We start from the raw sequence: 23,467 nt of genomic DNA on the forward strand, positions 1-23,467 counted from the left end.
CCTCAAATCACCATCTCAGTTCATCAGGTTTAGATCAGGAGATTAATGTGGAGGACTAACTATTTTTATACTGTTTACTATGTAATTCCATGTGTGTCCCTTAACTGTTTTCATGTCTTTAATATTAATTTACAATGTAGAAAATACATTAAATAATGAAATAAAGGAAAACACTGAATGAGAAGGTATCTGCAGAAACTTGATTGTGATTTTTTGGAAATTTACTGTAGTATTGTGATTTCAGTCAGTACCTGTATAGCATTATCAGCATTTTAAACCTTACATCTTATTATTTACATCTATTTTCTTTTAAACAAGTCTGTGTAAGGTGTGTCCCAAATGTGAACAAACCTATGGCACTTAAATGGTTAAAAATCACCAATAAAGCACTAATCAAAGATATATATATTTTTTAATAAACCTAAAAATGTAATAATAAACAACATTTTTTTTTCTAAAAATGTAAAAGATTTAAAAACATTTATTACAACAAATAATCAAACTATATACAGCAAACATACAGCTTTAGAAAAAAAATAAGAGACCTCTGATTTTACTATTTATAGCTAAACTTTTTTAGTAAAATTAACATTGCTGTTTTATTCCATTTTTTTATTCTAAACTACTGACATTTCAAATTTCTAATAATAAAATATCATAATTTAGAGCATTCATTTGCAAAAAAAATGAAAAACAGTTAAAACAAGGAAAAAGACAGACTATCTGAAAAAAAAAACAAGCTTATATTATTTTAGAAACAACAGTTTGAATGTTTTAAGAGTTCAGAAATCAATATTCAGTGAAATAACCTTGACATATTCTCCTCCACCAGTCTTACACACTGCTTTTGGGTGACCTTTCAAGCAGTTCAGCTTGGTTTGATGGTTTGTGATAATCCATCTTTCTCTTGATTATATTCCAGAGGTTTTCAATGGTGTTTATAGGGTTGTTGATGCAGAATTTAATTTGTCGACATGTTGTTAATGTGTGATAGAGTACACTACACCTTTATTTAATACCATATTACATCTCTGACTGGATAGAATAAAGAAAAGTGAAAATAACATTTCTTATAAAAGGAGGAGGAGGAAATACAAATATAAAAATGATAAACCGCAGCAAATAACTGACTAATCTAATAATTGACAAATTATTTGACAACTAAAACACTTATTCGTTGCAGCCCTAATTATTATAAGCACCTGTGCCCTTCAACAACCCTCACACACACACACACAGACACACACACTGTCCCACTGGCCTCACCACTGACCAACTGCCCTCACAGACACACTGATATGTACATGCACAGTAGTAGGTCAGTATGTGGGAGGTTTACTGGTACAGCTTTAATCTTTTTCAATGGCCAAATCATACTAGCAAAGGTCTTTCAAATGAATTTAAACAAGCCCTAAACAGACATAAATTCTTACGCAAGAATAAATAAATAACTGAGAACACAGTCTCACTTACAGCCGTGAGATCATAGACAGAGCGCTCACACTTACTTGCACGTGAGGCAGACTTTGCAGTCAGGACACTGCCAGCCTGCCCTCCTTAATGGAGTGACCGTAATGTCCAGACAGGCCCCGTGGTAGTGCTGACCACAGGAGGTGCAGAAGAGCTGGTCCTGCAGGTCCCCGGGGCTGTCGCACACCAGACAGTTCACCGCATCTTTAGCTTAGAGAGAGAGAGAGAGAGAGAGAGAGAAAGAGAGAGGGAGAGAGGGAAAGAGGGAGAATATAACCTATTTGTAAACCAACAGTATACACACTTTTAGGATTATTGATCTTGTTTTGCACATATCATTTATTATTCTATTAATTCAACACCCTGTTTAGAATTTGCTAAATAATCTGTGCATTTAATAATGCAAACTGATGTTTACTTTATAACTTCAATATAAAAACATATTGTTAATATCTTTTATTTATTTTTTTATACGTTTTTAATGCAAATTTAGCAAATCATTCCTTATACAGCGTAGAAATGTTTGAAAAACATTTAATTTACATTTCATTTCATGCCATTTGCATCACGTGTGTGTGTGTGTGTGTGTGTGTGTGTGTGTGTGTGTGTGCGTGTGTGTGTGAGACTCACAGCGTGTATGGGCGAGCTGGATGTGGTCGGGGCAGAGCAGGCTGTATCTCCTAATGTCCTGGAAGGTGCCGGCAGCAGCAGCGCAGGGGTAATGATAGGAGCGGCTACAGCCCTCCTCACAGCACTTAATGGATGCTCCAAGGCGCTTACAATACGCACAATACTGCAAAACACACACACACACAAAACAGGATGAATATGAGTTACAAAATACTTAAAAACAGCACAGCTAAACCTGCTGAAGCTTGTATGTGGATGGATGGATGGATGGATGGATGGATGGATGGATGGACGGACAGACAGACAGACAGACAGATGAGTGGTTGGATGAATGGATGGAAATATTTGTTGGTGGGTGGTGGTGTATGGATGGATGGATGGATGGATTGGTAAATGGGTGGGGACTGGTTGTTTGTAGTGAGGTTTGGGTGGATGGACAAATGGACGGATGGATGAATGAATGGATTAATTGTTGAAAATATGAGTTGGTGTGTGGTGAGTGGATGGATGGATGGGTGGATTAAATGATGGAAATATGAGTTGGTGGGTGGTGGTGTATGGACGGATGGATGGATGGATGGGTAAATGGGTGAATAGGTTGTTTTGAGGGAGGTTTGGGTGGACAAGTGGGTAGATAGGTGGATGGATGGATGGATGGATGGATGGATGGATGGATGCAGAGATTAGTATATGGACAAATGGATGGATAGATGGACAGATGGATGGACAGATGGACGGATGAATGGAAATATGAGTGGGTGGGTGGATGGATGGGTGAATGGGTGGACTGTTTGGATGGAGGAAGGTTTAGGGTAGAGGAATGTGTGAATGATAGATGGATGGATGGACTGGTGTAGGGATGGATGGATGGACTGGTGTAGGGATGGACAGACGGACAGAAAGATGAGAGGGTGGGTGGGTGAATGAGTGGAATGGTTGGATGGAGGGAAGTTTGGGTGGATGATTGGATGGATGACAGACTGACAGATTGGTATGTGGACCGATGGATGGATGGATGGACAGATGAGTGGGTGGGTGGGTGTTTCGGGGTGATTGGGTGGAAACAGGTGAATGGAGGAACAGATAAATGGATAAATGAATGGACGGATGGAATGATGGCTGTTTCACATTTTAAAACACAACAAAAATGAAATATCTTCAGTTTTTCAGACTGTACTTGTGGATAAGGTTGGAAAAATGAATGATAGAGCTCATACACAATCCACATATTAATATTTAGAAGGATATTTAGTAATCGAGGATTTTTATGTACTGTAAAATTATTCACTCTTCTAAAATCAGAAAAATCACAAATTCACACTTTACACAAGCACAATAACAACAGAGTAAATGATCAAATGAAGCTACAACAATCCAAATCAAATCACACACAGAGCTTCTCACTGCAGTATCTGCACTGTAAAGACTGGAACAGTGAGAAGCCTGAGAAGAACTAGACCCTGAACTAAAAACATCTCGTCAGCAGCTTCACTATCCTCCATTCAGTCCCTCAGGACCTACAGGAGAGCTGGCCTGAGTCCCAAACGCAACAATCTGCAAATACCTTTTAATACACAGCACATCCAGCAATTACCGCCCACACGCACAGCCCTCTGCACCACACAAACACACACTCACACACACAAACACACACTCACACAGCAAGACAGACTTTTAGCCACGCCCATTCAGATGTTCAAAGTGCTTGAGTTTATTATAAACATATTAATCCTGAATTAAAGCTTTACTAAAGATTTGTTGAAGACGATGACTAAAAGCTAATGTAGATAAGAAGCCACAGATCACAACCACAAACTGCACTGTCCACTCTGGGTGGTTATACTTTATATGGTATATTGCACATGTCCCATATGTCCCAGTACACATGAGACATCAATCTACATACAATCTAATTATGGCTATATACAAATCTAGATAAATAGAGGTAAAAATCTGTTTTTAAATGACAGTCTGAACACAACAATACAACACAATGCGTCATCATATCAAAAAGTCACAAATCCACCACCATGCTTCACTGTGGTGTTGAGCTATAGCAGTTGTTCTCCATCCAGTTTCTGAAAGCACCATGTCCTGCATATTTTGTACTGTTGCTCATTATCAAGCCCTTTCTATAGGTACAGGGGTGTATTGAAGCAGGGAAATCTCTAAAATGTGCAGGACAGGGCAGAGAAACTCTTCACTCTTTACCCTTTATAATGATTACATTCAGCTACTTATTAAGTCTTAAGTTAAAACTATTGCTTAGAGAGATATATACATACACCTCAAACCCCTAATGAACGGTATTGGCACCAACTCTAATGCCAGGTATGGGCTAGAGCAGGGGTTGGCAATTAAGTTTGGCCACAGGCCATATATATATTTTCTAAGCCATTATGTGGCCACAAAAAAACAAAAAAAATCTGTTTTGGAATATGAAGTGTAATGGGATGAAGTGCTACAGACTAGTAGCTCTCCACCCCAGAGGGTTGTTGAACCCAATTGCAGAACAGTTTTCAAAGCAGGTAAACCCAAGAAGAAAGGAAAAAATAGATAAATAAACACACCACTCCTCACGAGGGATCAAACCCGTGTTGTCAGGATCGCAGTCCAATACACTACCGCTGTTCTGGCTAATTGGGGCACAACTGGGAAAACGCCCCTATAAGGAGATAGGGAGCCCTTTTACAAAAAAAGAAAATGCGCGGAAACTAAAGTCACGCCGAGTGCGACAGAGAGAGAGAGAGGGGAGGAATTTAAACAAAAGCTCTCCAGAGAAGCATTTTATTTTTACATGTTTTTCATTATCATTCATTATAGTTCAAACAACCTTACAGGCCAGATGTTTCATGCTTGCGGGCCACATCAAGGCCCACGGGCCGCCTATTGAGGACCCCTGGGCTCGAGGGTTACAGAGCTCCCAGTACTGAGATGTGGAGCAGTAGAACAGTGCTCTCTAAAATGTTCTCTCGAGCTCCATCCAGAGACACAAAGAGATTAATTGGGGAGTTGGTAGGGAGACAGGCTCCTCCAAAAACCGCTCTGACCATGTTCTAATCAATGCAGCCGAGAGATAAATGACAAACTAAAGACAATAATGAGTCAATAAGAATAAGAAAAGAGTCTATAAACTCCACAGGAAAGAAATTTAAAAGAAACATATAAGGCTGGTTCTGTCGAGAACAAGCACAAACTCTCCATTAAAGTCGAGAATTTAATCGACTGTGGGGTAAATAAAGTACAGAACTGTTCCCCACTCCTCCTGTTTACGTGTTCAATAAACTAAAGCCTCAGTCAGCACTGGACGGGCTGTCCTCCTCCAACAACAAAAGCACAAAACAGCCCTGCTACTCTAAATGAAGAAGTTTGGCCCAGAACTTCGCTCCTGTCCGTATCCCAGAGGACACGATTACAAATGAGGAAAAGCCTGTGTTGATAATCCTGTGTGCAAAAAAAAGGCAAAATGGAAGATTGGGCAGATTTCCAGAGCACTAGGCCAGTGCTGAAAGCCGGAGTGAAAAGCTGGAGGAGTGCCCTGCGCTGCTAAAGCCCACAGGAGCAGCGCCAGTACCTGCATCCTTCTCCATCACTGACAGAACAACAGGCGAGCGTCCAGAGGTGAAGTTCAGTAGACCTGGACTGACCCTGATGTACCTGCCTGGCACTGCAGGTCTTTAAAAGGCCAGAGAGTGCAGCACTCCTGGCAATTAGCACCTTTTGTATGCATCTTAAGGAGGCCTTAAGGTGGATTTCTTATTTTTCTCTGCCAATGTGCTACAATTCCTGGATATTCTGTATTAGTGGAGGTGGTGGCTGGTTCACATGTATCAGAGGAGGCATGTGCTAGTCTTTGCCCTTCTGGTATTGGGGCATTACTAGTGATGGGGAAGATTGAATGAGTGGGTAGGGTAATCGGCCTAGCAAAATTAGGGAGCAGGGAAAAGCAGGATTCTCACACAAAACATAGCAATCAGCAGGCCAAAGTAATGCTCTCGACCTGTCATGAACTATCAGAAAGAAATCCAGCTTAGAAAAAAGCTCAAATCCAAGAAAAAAATAGAGAATTTATATCAGTTAAAATCTAGTGCATATTTACTCATCTGCAATTCCTCCAGGGCAATTCTGGAGGAAAACCTGTTGGAGGTTGCAAAAGACTTAAAACTGTGAAGGAGATTGACCTTCCAGCAAGACAATGACCCTAAACATACAGTTTATGTGGCAATGTGGCTTACCTGCTGTTCTAGGCTTCATAATTCAGATTCAAACTAAAGTACAAAAATAACACACACAGGATCACTAGCTCGAATCTTGTTCATGTTGCTCGCCATTAGCAGCCAGAGTCAGAGAGAGCACAACTGGCCATGCTCTCTCTGGGAGGAAAGATGGCACTCTTTTTTTTCCACATCACTCCCAAGGTGATGACAGTCAGCACAGACGTCTGTTAGCTGATGTATAGAAGCAGAGTTTCTGTGCTTTTCTCTAATAAGAAATGCTACATCAGCAGCAGTTCAAAAAGAGGCGGTGGCTGGATTCACATGTATCAGAGGAGGCATGTGCTAGTCTTCACCCTCCCTGGTGTTGTGAGCATTACGAGTGATAATAGACCCATGAGTGTGTGGGGTAATTTGCCTAGCAAAATTGGGGAGAAAAGCCGGATTAAACAAATCATAAAAAGTAATGACACACACATAACATAACATAACATAGCAATCAGTAGGTCAGTGCAATGCGTTCGATCTGTCATCAACTATCAGCAAGAAATCCAGCTCGGAAAAACAGCTAAGAATTAAATCCCAATTACAATCTGATAGAAGCCATATAATGCATAGTCAACCCATCTGTGATCCATCAATGTATTTTAATGATGTTAACACAGGCTATAAGGTAATTATAAACACTGTGATGTTTTCTTAGACAGCTGTGATACTGCAGCAACCTTATAATTTTTATATATTTTTTTTAACTGTGTTAATATGTTGGAACGCACATGCAGCTGGTTCATCTGCCCCCGGATTCTTAACAAGGAGCATCAGGCAATTGCAACATTCACATAATCGAGCACACACACACACACACACACACACTCTATATGCGATGGCTGACATTTCGTCTGAAAGCTAAATGAGCAATCTGCCAATAGTTTAGCAGATTAGGGGTGCAAATGCAATTAGAGGAACATGATCTGGCGGCTGGTCCGGCGCTGTGTGCTGAAGCTCTGGGAGGTAAAGCCCATCCTGAGCTCCGTGACCTTTTCCATTTCACAGCTCACTGAGCCTCACTGCCACGGACAACCTTTAGCAGAGCGGCATCTATCTCACTCGCGCCTGCCCTGCCGTCTGTCTGTACGCACACACACATACACACACTCCCACACACCCCTACACACACATACACCATTCAGAAGGATCATAGGGGGCTACTGTGCTTATTCATGTTTCTCATGTCTGACTCCACCTCCCTGACTTTCCCTCTCTCTCTCTTTCTTTCTTACTTATTCACACATCTTTATCAGAGTGAGATCATACTCCTCATCATACTCCTCATGCTACACTGCTGTGTCAGTAGAAATAGCATAAGAAGTCATAGTGCACACACACACACACACACACACACACACACACACACTTCAACAGTGTGTTCACTTAATCAATTAAACAGCATACAGTTGCCTTGCAAACACATTCACACCCCACATTTGTCACCTTACAACCACAAACTCAAATGTACTTAATTTAAATGAATTGAGATTTCAGGCCAAAGAGAGAGACCAACACAAAGTAGCACATAATTGTATGGTAAAAGGAAGCTGGTTAGAGTTAATAGAAAGACGTATGCAGCTAAATACAGGGCAATCCTAAAGGAAAACCTGTTGGAGACTGCAAAAGACTTGAGACTGGGAAGGAGATTCGCCTTCCAGCAAGACAATGACCCTAAACATACAGCCAGAGCTACAGTGGAATGCTATAGATCAGTATTTGGCAATTAAATTAAAAAAATTAAGATATTTATATATTTTTTCCAAGCTATTATGGGGCGGGCCACAAAAAAATATATGTTTTGGAAAATGAAGTGTAATGGGATGAAGTGCTACAGACTAGTAGCTTTCCAGCCCACAGGGTTGTTGAACCCAATTGCAGAAGAGTTGAATTCAAAGCAGGTAAACCCAAGAAGAAAGGAACATTTATAAAATAAACACACCACTGTTCACAGACACAATAAACACAAAACTGCTGTTGACAGACGCTCTCCATGCAACCTGGCTGAGCTTGGGATGTTTTGCAAAGAAGAAGAATGAGCAAATAGCTAAAGGTGTCTCTAATAAGTATTGATACAGGGTGCTCTTTCGTTCCACTTCACAATTATGTGCTACTTTGTATTGGTCTATAACTTAAAATCTCAATTAAATACATTTAATTTGTGTTAAGGTGACAAAATGTAAAAAAGTTCAAGGGGTATAAATACTTATGCAGAGCACAGTACATTTTCCCAAATCCTAAATCCGATGAATTTATTAGTTATACTAAATTGTTTGCTCACAGTGACCAAGCAAAGAAAAAATGACACTACATCCACAGCCCTGCTAAACACAGCAGAACTTAAATGTACTGTATTTTTCGCACTATAAGGCGAACCGTATTATAAGGAGCATTGTGGTGGGGGGTAGCTGACTAAGTAAAGTAAAGCTAAGCTAAGTAAACAAAACTGTAATATAAAAAAACTCTTATTTTGAAGGCAAACGCACAGGTTAATCTACACAGATTTCTCTTCCCAAATTCCCAAATTGTTTCAGCACTTAAGCTGGAGCATTAGCAGTTTACCGCTCCAGCAGTGCTAGCTGGGGTTAGGAGCAGGCTACAGGCTGGTAATCCTGCCCTCTGAATGGGGAACTAGCGATCGTGGTTATCGGGTAATGCTAATGCTATTCCAGCAGTGCTAACTGGGGTTAGCATTAGGCTACAGGCTGATAATACTCCCCTCTGAATGGTGAAACAGCGGTTAGCGGCTAACGCTAATAATACTCCAGCCCTGGTGCTGGAGAACTAAACTGAAACTCCTGAATAACACTGCAATTTGGCAGAGAGGCTTTACTGCTCCTTAATACCTGACTGGTAAAGTTCATACATAAAGCGCACTGGATTAAAAGGCACACTGTCGATTTTTGGGAAACTTTTTACTTATGAGTTACTTATCCAACCGTACCTTTCTCTTTCTCTCAGTCTTTCACCAGCCTTACATCCAACAACCCTGAAACGTCCTCATGACCTTAAACGACAACCGATTTCAGAAATGACAAACATTATGTAAACAGGGAAATCTAAGAACAGCATCCACTACTGGAAGGAAAGCCTGGCTGGAGGCGAGATTTGGCAGGGAGGCGCTGCCCTGATTCATTCTCTCTAATGATCTCATTCCACAAATAATTGCCTGTGCTGACACCATATCGCTTTCCTCTGCAGCCGGGGAGCAGATTACCCAGCGCCAGGAGCAGGACTGAAACAACAGCGTCTTACTGTCCACAGAAACACCGTCATCTAACCGACAGCACGGCCTCCCAGGCCTGACAACACAATCGCTTCACTTACGCTTCCAAAAATCCCTTCTGAGCCTTCCCTACAGCTTTCAGCGGCTTCAGTGCTTTACACTGAGATTCTAACAACAGCAACAGCAGGACACGTCTCATTCTGAAGCTTCTGCAACGTGAGACCAGGCCCTGATCTCTTAGAATGAAAAAAAAAAAGACACATTTAAGTGAAAACACATTTAAAAAGCTCTGATAGAGAACAGTTTATAGCACTTCGCACAATAAAGCACGATTCATAATTAATGATATTTACACCTGTGCAGATCTCACATACTCTGATTTAAAGGGTGGGACAATATATTGTTTTATTGCAAATTATTCCACAGTCAGGTCCGATGTCCCTGCAATGTGATTGGCTGAGAGGCGTTCTATGAATGCCATTATCAGCCGGTAATGCACTGTAACCGAAGCTCTCCATGTATTACTTCGCCACATACAGGTAATCTAGCAACGATGCAGCGCTTACAAGCCAAACAGCGCAGCTACAAACAGAGCAGCGATGGAACTATTTTAACTCGTGGAGTGTTTATAACCAAACAGATTGTATTTTCTCGTCCTCTACAACTCAATCTTTCAATAAACAGCGATAATGGAAATGTGGTATAATCACAATAATACACTCGAAGTTCATGCTATAACGTGTAATATAGTCACGGCACATATTGGTACAGAAGTGCCAATATTACACATTAGAACACTCCTTCTCGTTTATTTTTGCTTAAATATTGCAATATACTGTAATACATTATTGATAAGTGCAGTCAAATATGGATTTTCTTTTTTTAGAACCCAAGCAATACTTCATGACATCTGTGTTACTGAAGCAGATAAAATACTCCTAAATTAAATTATATTTATTGGTGTCAGTTTCACAGAATTTCACAACCAGTATTCTTCACCACAGATTTACCCTATTCATTGATTGATATCGGGTGGCATTTATGTCCCGCTAGTGCTGCGGTTAGCGGCTAATGCTAATGCTGCTGCACCCAGCCTTAGTGCTGGAGAAACTTCACTGAAAACTTACCCTTAGAAATATATTGGAAATCTAAACTTACTATAAATAAACGGAAGCGGTTTACTCACCCAAATAAACAGTTTTCAGGAGAGAAATCTGTGTAGATTAACATCCAGCGCTCAAAAATATTTTTTATTTTTTTTAAGAATTACAGTTTTGTTTATTTAGGCACTTCCCCCAGTTTATTGCACCCTATAATCTGGTGGACCATATAGTTTAAAAATACCCTATATAAAACACACAGACACACTATAAACACACTAATATTGCACAGGTCTTCCCAAGAATCAGGTCCCAGAGGCGCAGAAAATGAGCTGAAATAAAAACAATTAATTACCCCTAATGCGACCCACCACCCACCTCCCCTCAAAACACCCCCATGGTACTGGCCCTGCTCCTGCGGCTGCCACATTGTGTTAATTAGTGGAGGCTTCACCAGAGAGAGATGGCAGAGGCTCGGCTCAAGTGCTCAAATCCTAATTAGAAAATATTTTAAAGACCAGGGGACCTGATCAACCCCTCCGCCCTCTCCCTCGCTCTCCCTCGCTTTCTCGCTCGCTCTCGCTCTCTCGATGCCAATAATACACTCATTCATGATTCGCTCTGAATGCTTAATCAAGGCTGGGCACGTTCGTCTTGGTCTTGTAAACTATTAGCATCGGCGTGGATCAGAGAGCGCTGCAGCTGAAAGCCTGTAGCCGGAAATCATTACAGCAGCCGAGTGACGCCGACGTTATTAATAAGCCCTACTTCAAACACGTCTCTGATGCTTACGGTCTGAGTGGCAATAACAGTAGGAGCTGGGCGTATCGATGAAGTGTACAATTACATTTTCCAAATAGATCACAGGATTAGATCATGCTTAAGTGAGCATTATTAATAAAGGGTCATTTTCCTTTGCTTCCTGATGACTGCTAACATATCTATAAGAAGAGATTGTACACAATCAATCAATCAATTAATTAATCAATCAATCTAACAAACCAGTTTCTCAAGATAGTGGTAAAACTGTTTAATACATAGAAGTGACTTCTATGGCGACATATTATGCAAAACTCAAATTTGCATGCTTTTGTAGGCATCATATGCTTCGATTAGCCGTTTGAATGCTCCCCTACTAGGACGTCACAATAAGGAAACCTGCGTAGAACCACCCTGGCGCCACTCCTCACCCGTCAACCTGTCGGCCATTTTGGTCCTTCTGGTTGAGAACCTCAGACAGTACACAGGAGGTTTAGCCAGTAGACTTTGTCTGAGGGAGGGATCTGTACCTACAGTAATGTCCATGACAAGTCAGCAGATGAGGGAGATGTAAGTACTTTCAAATTATGAGTTTTGTGCTTCTATCACAGTTAAGCATCAACTAGCTTGTTCTTGTTTTGCCATTTTGCACAAGCTAACACTAATGTTAATGTAAAGCTGTAGTGGTTAGCAGCTATTGCTAATGCTGCTGCACCCAGCCTTAGAAGAAATCTGGAAAGCTAAACTTACTGTAAATAAACGGAAGCACATTACTCACCCAAATAAACAGTTTTTAAGAAAAGATTAAAATGTAGCGCTTGGTTGACTTTAAAAGACAATGTTTTTAGGAATTACAGTTTTGTTTACTTAGCTTAGCTTTACAGGTTTAACCACCCAGTGGCACGACATGCTGAATCACAATAAAAATATGGCAACACCCCTGTTCCTTACTAGTGTCACATAATGCGCCTTATAATCCAGAGCGTCTGTGTATGAAAACAGACCAGGAAATAGACGTTTATTGATATATAAATTATTATATATACTATTATAGTCCGAAAAATACTGAACAGGTCTACACCAGTTCTTCCACTGAGCTCCACAAGCATTCTTTCACTTCTTGCCATGTCAGCATTTCTATAATAGAGATAATGTGGCCTGAAGGACGCTACCTCTGTGCTCCCTGAGTCAATGGCTTTGTCCACGTAGAGCTGGGCCTGCCCTCCTTCTCCACGCCACACTCCGTCCGACCAGGCCGCACACCGCAGGTGCGCACAGCACTGCCCTGAAGAAAGAAAAACACACATGAAAACTGTGATTAACATCATTACTGTGTTATTAGTGTGATTTACTGCATTTAACCTAGTTTTTAGGGAGTGTTAAATATTAAAAACCTACAAAAGCAGCTTCATGCCTCTTTTGATCATGGCCGAATACTTAATCCCTAATTGTGAAAATGATTTTCAACATTTCCAAGGCAATTAGTAACTGGAAAAAATAATTTAAGTTAACTAGCTTGTTCTTGTTTTTTCATTAAGCACACGCTAACACTAGGGTTGCAACGGTATGAGATTTTCACGGTATGATAACCGTCTCGGAAAATACCGCGGTATCACGGTTATCACGGTATCACAGTTTGTTACATATATTATTAAACTGACCCTTAAAGAAATTACAACAAAGGTTTTTTGTTCAATTAACTATTTATTGTAGAAACTACACCATCAGGTGAAGGAAACCATGTTTTTCCACTACTCTTAAGGGCATTAAGAGTGTATATATATAAAAAAAGTTGGTATATAACCAGATACTGCAGAAAGAGGGGATTTATTTCTGACATGATCCTCACAATAGAGATATCTATTTTAAGGCTTTCATACCTTAAAACCTTCAACATATGAAAAACAGGCACGTCAGAATTTGAAAATAAACGCATGTAAATGAATGGCGTCTTTCACATCCAGTCCGGCCAGGACCTTTACACGGACATGTGAATCCATCGTAGCACGCACTTCACGCCTGTACCTGCGTGCCCAAATTTCGGATAACTCAGCGTTTTTGCGGGCGCTTACCGCATGGGTTGTGCACGACTACAAAGAGGTTTTTATTTATGTTCAGATTAAAATTATAAACTGAACACATACTTTCCGCTGCACAGCGGGGTGGTGTTTTCGAAGATGGGAGAACAGGTTTGATGTATTTCCTCCTTTAGCTGTGACTTTACGGCCACATTGATTACAAGCTTGTTGATTACAAGATTACAAGTCTGTTTTCAGGCTGTTTGAATGAGCGAAATATGATCAGAATTATGTTAATTAACACTAACATAGAAGCATAGAACTATTATTTAATTAAAATTATTTTTAAGAACAGCTAAACACAGTGCGGAGAAGTTCACGTGCGAGAGAGAGAGACACAGAGAGAGAGAGACAGAGAGAGAGAGAGATTTGCGTGTTCTGATGTGAGCTACTCACAGGTAAAGGTTCTCTTTTATCTCCTCGTGCTCATTTTAGTCCAATACATAATTCTGCAGTTTCTCAGTGTTTTCTGTCGTATTTTGCGGCTAGCGCGAGCGCTTACAACTAACACCGCGGACCGCGAGGTGCTGCCGCGCTGCCGCTGTTGTGCCGAATCCGACTCCCTGCTCAATCCGACTCCCGCTTCGCGGACAGAATCAGCACAACACCTCCCGCTGTAGAACTGCGGGAGTGAAAACAGCGCTTATAAATTAGTTAGTTAAGTTTCACTTTCAGTTTTCGTTATTTGGTTCGTTTTCATTAACAATAATAATTGTTAATGAAGCTCTAGTCTAGCACTTTCTGCTGTTCTCACCGCTGTGTGCTGAGTAGCTGAAGCGGAGCAAAGTTGCGCATGCGCGGGTGAGTTTCACCGCTGGCTTGCGTTTTACCGGTAATAAGCAAACACACACGGTATGATAACCGTGCATTTTAATACCACGGTATACCGTGAAACCGGTTACCGCTGCAACCCTAGCTAACACTTGCATGTGGTAAACGCTCTGCGTACGCCTCAGATAGTACACAGCAGGATTAGCCAGCAGACTTCGTCTGAGGGAGGGATCTGTACCTTCTGTACATGAAAAGGTGGCAGATGTGTTAGCACAAGCTAACACTTATGTGTAGTAAATACTCAGCATAAACATGGGGTGGACAGTGACAGATTATTTGTATAAAAGTGACATTTTATTAAGTTGTACTTTAGCCAGCTACCGCTTTATGTTTTTTTTGCTGTAACATCGGGAAGGAGAGTAATGTGATTTTAATCCTTGTATGTCCTCATACTACCTATGCAGTATATACAATAAAACTACTTGACTTGACCAATGCTCCATATAAACCCATTCATTTTGATCTCACTTCAAGTGGGTATTCTCCTCTCTAGAGATTCTCTGGCTTGGTATCACTAGTTCTCACGTGCGTTTAACTCTGTGCTCTTGTAACAAAACATATGTTTGGAGAGTTGTAAAAGAATCGATCAGTAATGCAGTATGAAAGCCACAACTGAAGGATTTGTGAGTACAGCACACACAGTCATGTAGTGTGCACCAGACATTTAAAAAAAAAAGAGAGGAGATTTACCAGTGGGGTCAAACAAAGACTGGACATTGATGTCGTCAGGGAGGCCAATTTGACCCAGTTCATCCCAGAGCTTGTGGCTGGGCTCCTCCCCGAACGGGTCAGTGCTGCCTGGGGCTGAGGTCGAGTGCAGGCCGCTGTCTGGAGAGCTGATCCTGTGAAAGGAGGAGAGAAGAAGCTTTTATATAGACGTCAGGCCAGCCTGTTAAAAAAAACATTCAACTGTTTCAGGTCCGTCTTCACAATAAGAACTTAGTAGCTTTAAAATGGCATACGGGGGAAAAAAAAGACTTTCAATTTCAAGTACTGTATATTGATAAGGCACACTTAAAATCCTTTCATTTCCCCAAAAAACATCAGTGCGCCATATAATCCGGTGCATCTATACAGGAGTTTCAGTGAAGTTTCTCTAGCACTAAGGCTAATCCCATTTTCTACCCAATTTACAAGGCCAATTACCCAACCCACTTATTAGAACTCCTCCTATCACTAGTGATGCTCCAACACCAGGAGTAGGGTGAAGACTAGCACATGCTTCCTCTGTTATATGTCAAGTCAGACACCGCCTCTTTTTGAACTGCTGCTGATGCAGCATTGCTGAGTAGCATCACAGAGCTAACGCTTGGAGGAAAGCACAGCGACTCGGTTCTGATACATCAGCTCACAGACGCAGCCTTGTGCTGATCCACATCACCCTAAAAGTGATGAGGGGAAAGAGCCCCATCTACTGTACCCACCCAGAGAGAGCAAGACCAACTGTGCTCTCTCAGGGCTCCGGCAGCTGATGGCAAGCTACATAAACGGGATTCGAACCAGCGATGTCCTAATCTGCTGAACCACTCAGAGCTCATTATAGATTAAAATTTGAAGACAATAAAAAGTTTTATCTTTATTTAGTGTTTATTACTGTTCAGCCTATACTGACTGGCTTAAGTGAGTCAAGGTAACAGTTTGATTAATACTAGGGTTGTGCCATATCATATTGTACGCAATAATATCACCAACATTTTTGAATACTGTGAACGATATTATACCCTGAAATATTGCACCACATCACCCACCCCTATTTATTACATCAGGGTACTACTTTTTTTTTAGCAAAAGAAAAAATCACACTGTTCTCATTTCCCATTATATATCTACTAGAGACAGATTATATCGGTCAGTATCATTTATTTTACTTTAATCCTGAATATATATGGAGATATGTGGAGTGAATTATTAGCATCATACTTCTGTTACTAAATCTGTTCTGATAAAATTCTTATATTTTTTAATATCTCAGTTGGGGGTGTTCCATATCATATCATATATATATATATATATATATATATATATATATATATATATATATGCAATAATAAAATTTAATTTTCATTCTTGAAATATTGTTTTTTTTTTTATTCAGTGTTTTGTCACAGCGCCAAGAGTATAGTTATCGCAAAAATACCATGAAAAATCTAGATAATTTATTAATTAATACATGACACCTAATATACAGAACCCACAGTGGAACCATCAGCTCTACTGACATCATTTAAAGAGGTGTGGGCTGAAACCCCTCATCTCTGCTGGCCCTCACACAAGGCCTGGCTGTTCAGAGGGGGATGAGCAGGCCGGATACGGAGGTAGAGAGCAGGAGAGAGGGAGATGGGGGGAGGAGAGATGGAGAGAGAAAGATAGAGAGCGCGCTACAGAGACTAAGAGAAGCGGAAAACAGAAATTAACATTTAAAAAGAGAGCGGGTCTGAAGAGGGCCAGCCAGAGCCGGCCTGCAGACCAGTTCAGGATGAAAGACTACTGTATACTAGCCTGCTCTGCTCCAGCACATCTGCATGCATCTAAATAACTGGCTCAACACTCCACTTCCTGCCTATTAAGGTCTATATCAGTGCAGGAGGAGCACACACACAATAAATGCATGCTAGATCTGCACAATATATTATTGGTTACTCAGTATAATTAAAGATATGGTCTTCTGCAGTCACACAATACTGAAAATTCTTATTCCTGTTCTTCCTGACCAATCAAAGCTTCAGGTGAACGTTTCACTGAACACTATAATTAATCCACACACAAAACCACTGTTTCAAACCCTGTATCAATACTGAAACCCTGAGCTTCAGCCAGGGCTGGGCTTCAATCTGTAAAACCAACACTGAATGAAATCAACATAGGAAATATTCATGTGAAAGAAAACACTGCAACCATGTTTCACTGTTTATACTAAGCAAACATACAAACAAACATCAACTAGAGATGTTATTAACATCTAGTCAACATAAGCATGTGCATTTATCAACATCTTCCCAACATCAGCTCATGCATTTATCAACATCTCAATATCAGCTAATGCTTTAATCAACATTTTCATAAAACCAGCTAGCACAATAATCAACATCTAGTCAACATCAGCTAGTGCATTTGTTAACATCTAGTCAAAATCAGCTAGCCATTAATCAACATATTAACAACAGCTAGTGCATTTATCAACATCAGCTAGTGTATTTAATCAGCCTCTAGTCACCATCAGCTATCACATTAATCAACATCTTGCCAACATCAGCTAGCACATTTATCAACATCTTGCCAACATCAGCCAGTGCATTTAACATCTTCCCAAAATCAGCTACCACATTCAACATCTTGCCAACATCAGCTAGCACATTTATCAACATCTAGTCAACAGCAGCTATCACATTTATCAACATCTAGTCAACATCAGCTATCACATTTATCAACATTTTACCATATTCAGCTATCACATTTAACAACATCTTCCTATAATCAGCTAGCACATTTATCAACATTTTCTCAACATAAAGTGCATTTATCAACATTTAGTCAACATCAGCTATCACATTTAGCAACATCTTCCTATAATCAGCTAGCACATTTATCAACATTTTCTCAACATAAAGCGCATTTATCAACATCTAGTCAACATCAGCTAGCACAATAATCATCTCTCAACATGAGCTAGCACATTTATTAACATCTAGCCAAAACCAGCTACAACATTTTAGTAAACATCAGCATGACTAGAGGTGGGTATTACCTACCTCTAGTCAACATGAGCTAGAAGATTTATCAACATCTACTCAACATCAGCTAGTGCATTTATCAACATCTAGTCAACATCAGTGAAAGAAAACACTGCAACACTGTTTCACTGTTTATAAATTAACATAAAACAAACATCAACTAGAGATGTTAACATCTTGCTAGCATCAGGTAGTTCAGTAATCAACATCTTCCCAACATTAGCGAGCACATTCATCAACATCTTGCCAACATCAGCCAGTGCATTTCTTAACATCTTGCCAACATCAGCAAAGGCTTTTAACAACATCTAGTCAACATCAGCTAGTGTATTCATCAACATCTTCCCAACATTAGCTAGTGTATTCATCAACATCTTCCCAACATCAGCTAGTGTATTCATCAACGTCTAGTCAACAGCAGCTAGTGTATTCATCAACATCTTCCCAACATTAGTTAGCATATTAATCAACATCTTGCCAACATCAGCTAGTGCATTTATTAACATCTTGCCAACATCAGCTAGTGCATTAAACATCTTCCCAACATCAGCTAGTGTATTTATCAACATTAAGTCAATATTAGCTAGCACATTAATCAACATCTACTCAACATCAGCTAGTGCGTTTTTCAAGATCTAATCAACATGAGTTAGAATATTTATCAACATCTAGTCAACATCAGCTAGTGCATTTATCAACATCTACTCAACGTCAGCTAGTGCATTTATCAACATCTCAATGTCAGTGAAAGAAAACACTGCAACCATGTTTCACTGTTTATAAATTAACATATAACAAACACCATCAATGAACTTCTATTGTCTGGTCTATTGTCATATATAAGACGCACTGGATTATAAGACACATTATGTGACTAGTATTAGTGCTAGTAAATGCTGTGCGACAGCGCTACACTGAGGAACCCTGAGCGTTCTTATTTTACATGTTAAGCGTGCAGGCTACAATCCGACGTACAGCGAAAGAGTTAGCGCTTAGCGTGGTTAGCAGCTAATGCTTATGCTGCTCCAGCCTTGGTGCTGGAAAAACTTTACTAAAACTTCTGTATAACGCTGTACTTTAGCGGAGTCTCTTTACTGCTCTTTACAATCTGACTGGTGGAATTCATACATCAGGCACACCAGATTATAAAGCACACTGATGATTTTTGGGAAAATTAAATGATTTTAAGTGCGCCTTATAGTGCGAAAAATATGGTACTTAGTCTGTGAGGTCTACATGCCTCAAAGGGTTAATAGAGTACTGAAGTACCCGTGAAGATCCCTAATCTCTATTAATATTTAGCCCTCACACTCAACTACACTCACACACAGCTAGAACTCACTGTGGCTTTGCTTCTGTGCCTCTAAAAAGCAGTATATTACTATTTAACTTTGGGGCTTTGCAGAGGACAGCAGCAGGCCTGGCTGTGCCAAAACATAATGTGCAATCTCACATCCATTCTCCAGCGAGTCCACTCTAATCCCGCTCAGCTGTACGCCGCCATACATCAGTGGCGCAGAGCACATCGCCACCGCTGCAGCGTTTACTGCACGCTCAGGAGTGATTTAATTACAGCCTAAATAACCTTGTGCAGGTTATGAATACAGCGCATCTGCAATACATCACTAAACTTCTCTACTCGGCTTCAGACCTCATCTTCGGCACCATTCATCAGCCCCAACTAAAGGTTAGAAGATGACACTTTGGGGAAAAGTTCATCGCAACAAGAGTAAAAGGACTGTAATTGATGTAAAACGCACAATACGCAATGACTGATTGCTCCAATCACTGTCGGCCTACCAGCTGTTACTGTGCACACTGGAGCCTAAATTAAAGCACCCTGACAGCTTTCGCTATTCCAGCCCAGAGACTCGACTCATCGCTCAATAATTAAAGTCTTCTGTCTTCAGTCTAAGATTTCAAAGCTGGAAAACACAAACCTACGCCCAAGTTCACACGTCTGGAGTCAAAGAACTCTACAACACTTAGCAGCCGAGTTAGCTGACTAGTTAGAAATAGTACATATTCATTTGTTGAAGGCAGTAACTGTATACAGCTCTGGAAAAAATAAGAAATCACTTAAAAATAATGAGTTTCTTTGATTTTACCAAATTGAAAACCTCTGCATTATAATCAAGATGAAGATGGATGATCACAATTTGCTTGAATTTTTGCACCAGGAGTAATGGCATAAAGTTATCCAACAGCATTGTGCAAGACTGGTGGAGGAGAGCATGGCAAGATGCATAAAAATGTTATTAAAAAACAGGAATATTCCACCAAATATTGATTTTTGATTTTTTACAACTTTATGAATATGAACTTGTTTTTTTTTTTTGCATTATTTGAGGTCTGAAAGCTCTGCATCTTTTTTTGTTATTTCAGCTCTAAATGACGATATTTTTATTTGGAATTTGGGAGAAATGTTGTTTGTAGTTTATAGAATAAAACAACAATGTTCAAGCCTTCACTTGATGTGGAGATCTGCGCAAGCGCAGTAGCATTACAGAGAATGGTTTGGTCAGATTTTCTCAGTGATTTAAAATACATATTTAACCTCTAATGACCTCATATATGAACTCTAATTTTTAAGTATTCGGACTGGAAATTGCAAAGATGTCCACAAAAATAACTTTTTTTTTGGGGGGGGGGAAATATTAATTCACATAAACGATTCAATCAAGAGCAAAACAAAACACCAAACAAACATTCATAAACAGGGTGATTTATAAAAATTAGCCTTTCTGTTTGTTGATTTTAAATGTCATTTCCCTTTACTTTATTAGTCACTAGATCCACAGAGTGAACAGACTTGCCTATAAGGACTTCGGTGATGCACATGCACTTAAAAGCTTTTCTTTCTTTTATTTCTATTTTTTTTCCATTTCCCACCCAATTTACACAGCTTATTACCCAACCCACTCATTAGGACTCCCCCATCACTAGTGATGCCCAACACCAGGAGGAGGGTGAAGACTAGTACATGCCTCCTCCTCCGATAGTCAGACTCCGCCTCTTTTTGAACTGCTGCTGATGCAGCATTACTGAGTAGCATCACAGCGCTAACGCTCAGAGGAAAGCGCAGCGACTCGGTTCTGATACATCAGCTCACAGACGCAGCCTTGTGCTGATTGACATCACCCTAGGAGTGATGAGGGGTGAAAGAGCACCATCTACTGTACCACCCAGAGAGAGAGCAAGGCCAGCTGTGCTCTCTTAGGGCTCCGGCAGCTGATAGCAAGCTGCATGATCGGGATTCGAACAGGTGATTCTCATCATAGGGGCAGCGCTTAGCCTGCTGAGGAGTCATATTTTGGCAGTCATATTTTGGCAGTCATATTTTGGCAGGGAGGAAAAAGATCTTTGTTAAGACAATTTGCCAAATTGAGAACACATCATCATCTGGTGCACACCCTTTAACAAGCCAATCAATGTCAAGTATGTATTGAAAGACTCCATTTCTACATAAACGATGACAACAGGACAATGCAAAGATCTTCAGCGCACATCAACATTGGTTCAATCTTCAGTCTAGACTTTAACAGACGTCCTCACAGCGCTGAAGGATTAGAAATGTACCTCAGGTCCTGTTTCTTTAAAAGGACACCTCTTTTTAATCAAAAAAGACAGTCAAGAAGAGGTCCATTTCAGGGTCACACCTGGGTTAAGATATTCTGACCAGGCTAATCCCTTCGGCCAGCCCTGATCGATGGCGGGGTGAGGACTTGGCTGGGTCTGACTGCTCAAGCACACAGGGCTCTTCTCTTTCAGCGGGACAGATGCCTCTCATTACACAAAGCAGCAATTCATTACAGCTGTGATTACTCACAGCCTGTCAGAGCTCGCTTCAATTATATCACCTTAACAGCACTTTAATTAACACCCATACACACACAGATCACATACACACACACACACAGATCACATACACACACACATGCACAATGACCGGGCAAAGGACTTGACTCTAATGACCACCTTCCTCATTTAGAAGAAAGCACGTCTTACTGGCTTACAGTGTTAAGAGTTTAAAGGCCATTCAGGTTATGGTTTTACCTCACCATACTCATTCAAAAAAAGACCATCAACAGATAATTTTATATTATGACCAACTATCTGTTCATGCAAGGCATGTTCTCTGGAATACACTAATAAGATGAAGCATTAGAAGAGATGATGAACAGATTAGAAAAGTGATGTACAGATAACTGACTCTTGTTAATGTGCAGGGAGGTTACTCAGGTGGTTCCTACTGTATCTGCTGTAACTGTAGATTAACCATTATTTATAAACAGAAATAAAAGGAATTCGAGGGGAATCGGTCACACTCATTCTGCAGTGGGGTGAGAGGAAAGCAGAATTTAGCATAGTACCTGGAAAGCCAACTCTCTAAATTGACATGATGTCGTCTAATAAACGCTCTTCTACAAACCAATTAGGTCCAATCCCATTTCACCCCTTGGCCACACTACTTAGCTCTACCTCTCTGTTTTGCATATGGATGCCTAAGGGCAGAGTAACCTAATTCTAGTTAGGCTGAAGGGGTAGGTTAGGGGAAGTGTTGGGGCTACGTGTCCCTTTAAATAGAGTTTTTTTTTTTTACAGCCACAACCAAAACAGAGGGATGTGAGAATCACTGGCAAGATGGCTCTGGCACAAGAGAAAAATTTAGCATTTTGAGTATTTTCTTTGTTAAAACTACAATAATCACAATTTTACCATAGTTTAATGTGTAGTTTCAAAGCTTTTTGGCCATTTTCTTCATATCAAGCATACAAAAAAATCGCTAGTAGTTAGCTAGTAGTGAACCAGCAGCTGGGTTGCTGAACTGAAAATCTGTTTCTAGTGCTTGAAAGGTTGTCCCAATTCTCAGGTGAAGGATTTCACCCCTTCCTCTTGTAACTCCGTTCCAAGGGTAAGGTTAACACTTGAAAACAAGAGGTAGGGGTACAAAAAAGAAAATGATATTGAGCCTAAATGTGAATTATACAAAGCCACAGACAAATTAACCTGGTTTTAGACTCAGGTCCAGACTTTCCGGGGTTAAAGCAAAGCCCTCAGAGATTAGCACAACCAGAAAGAGACTGAAATGAGTGAAGATCAAGATCAGCACTGTGTTTAGAGATCATTAGCTGGATATAAATGATCTGTATCACACACAGGTCAGAGTGTATAACAAAAGCAAGGCATTAAGTACAGTGTGTGATGACTCTGTGGTGTGGGCTGTATGAACAAAACTGCTGCATTAGCCTCGTATCTCCAGAGTAAACACGTCTCTGCTGATTGAATACGGGTGGGGGATGGGGGAGGGGAAGTGTGTAAATGTGTTTTCACTGAACTACCATTTAAACGTTCACCTGAACTCTGTCAACCCCACCCCTCC

The 23,467-nt window shown here is 40.4% G+C and overlaps 1 protein-coding gene across 6 annotated transcripts in view; it reads right to left on the reverse strand.

Moving 5' to 3' along the window:
- kmt2ca (lysine (K)-specific methyltransferase 2Ca) overlaps positions 1-23,467 on the reverse strand; it is a 252,908-nt gene that overhangs the window by 150,247 nt on the left and 79,194 nt on the right. For all 6 annotated transcript variants that reach the window (XM_049480854.1, XM_049480856.1, XM_049480857.1 and 3 more), the window contains exons 6-9: positions 15,044-15,195; positions 12,617-12,729; positions 2,101-2,263; positions 1,509-1,680 (exon numbers count right to left, since the gene is read on the reverse strand). In XM_049480854.1, the coding sequence (XP_049336811.1) occupies positions 1,509-1,680; positions 2,101-2,263; positions 12,617-12,729; positions 15,044-15,195 (600 nt within the window). The remainder of the gene's footprint in view (positions 1-1,508; positions 1,681-2,100; positions 2,264-12,616; positions 12,730-15,043; positions 15,196-23,467) is intronic.

Source organism: Astyanax mexicanus, chromosome 6, assembly GCF_023375975.1.
Source record: "Astyanax mexicanus isolate ESR-SI-001 chromosome 6, AstMex3_surface, whole genome shotgun sequence".
Lineage (NCBI taxonomy): Eukaryota > Metazoa > Chordata > Actinopteri > Characiformes > Acestrorhamphidae > Astyanax > Astyanax mexicanus.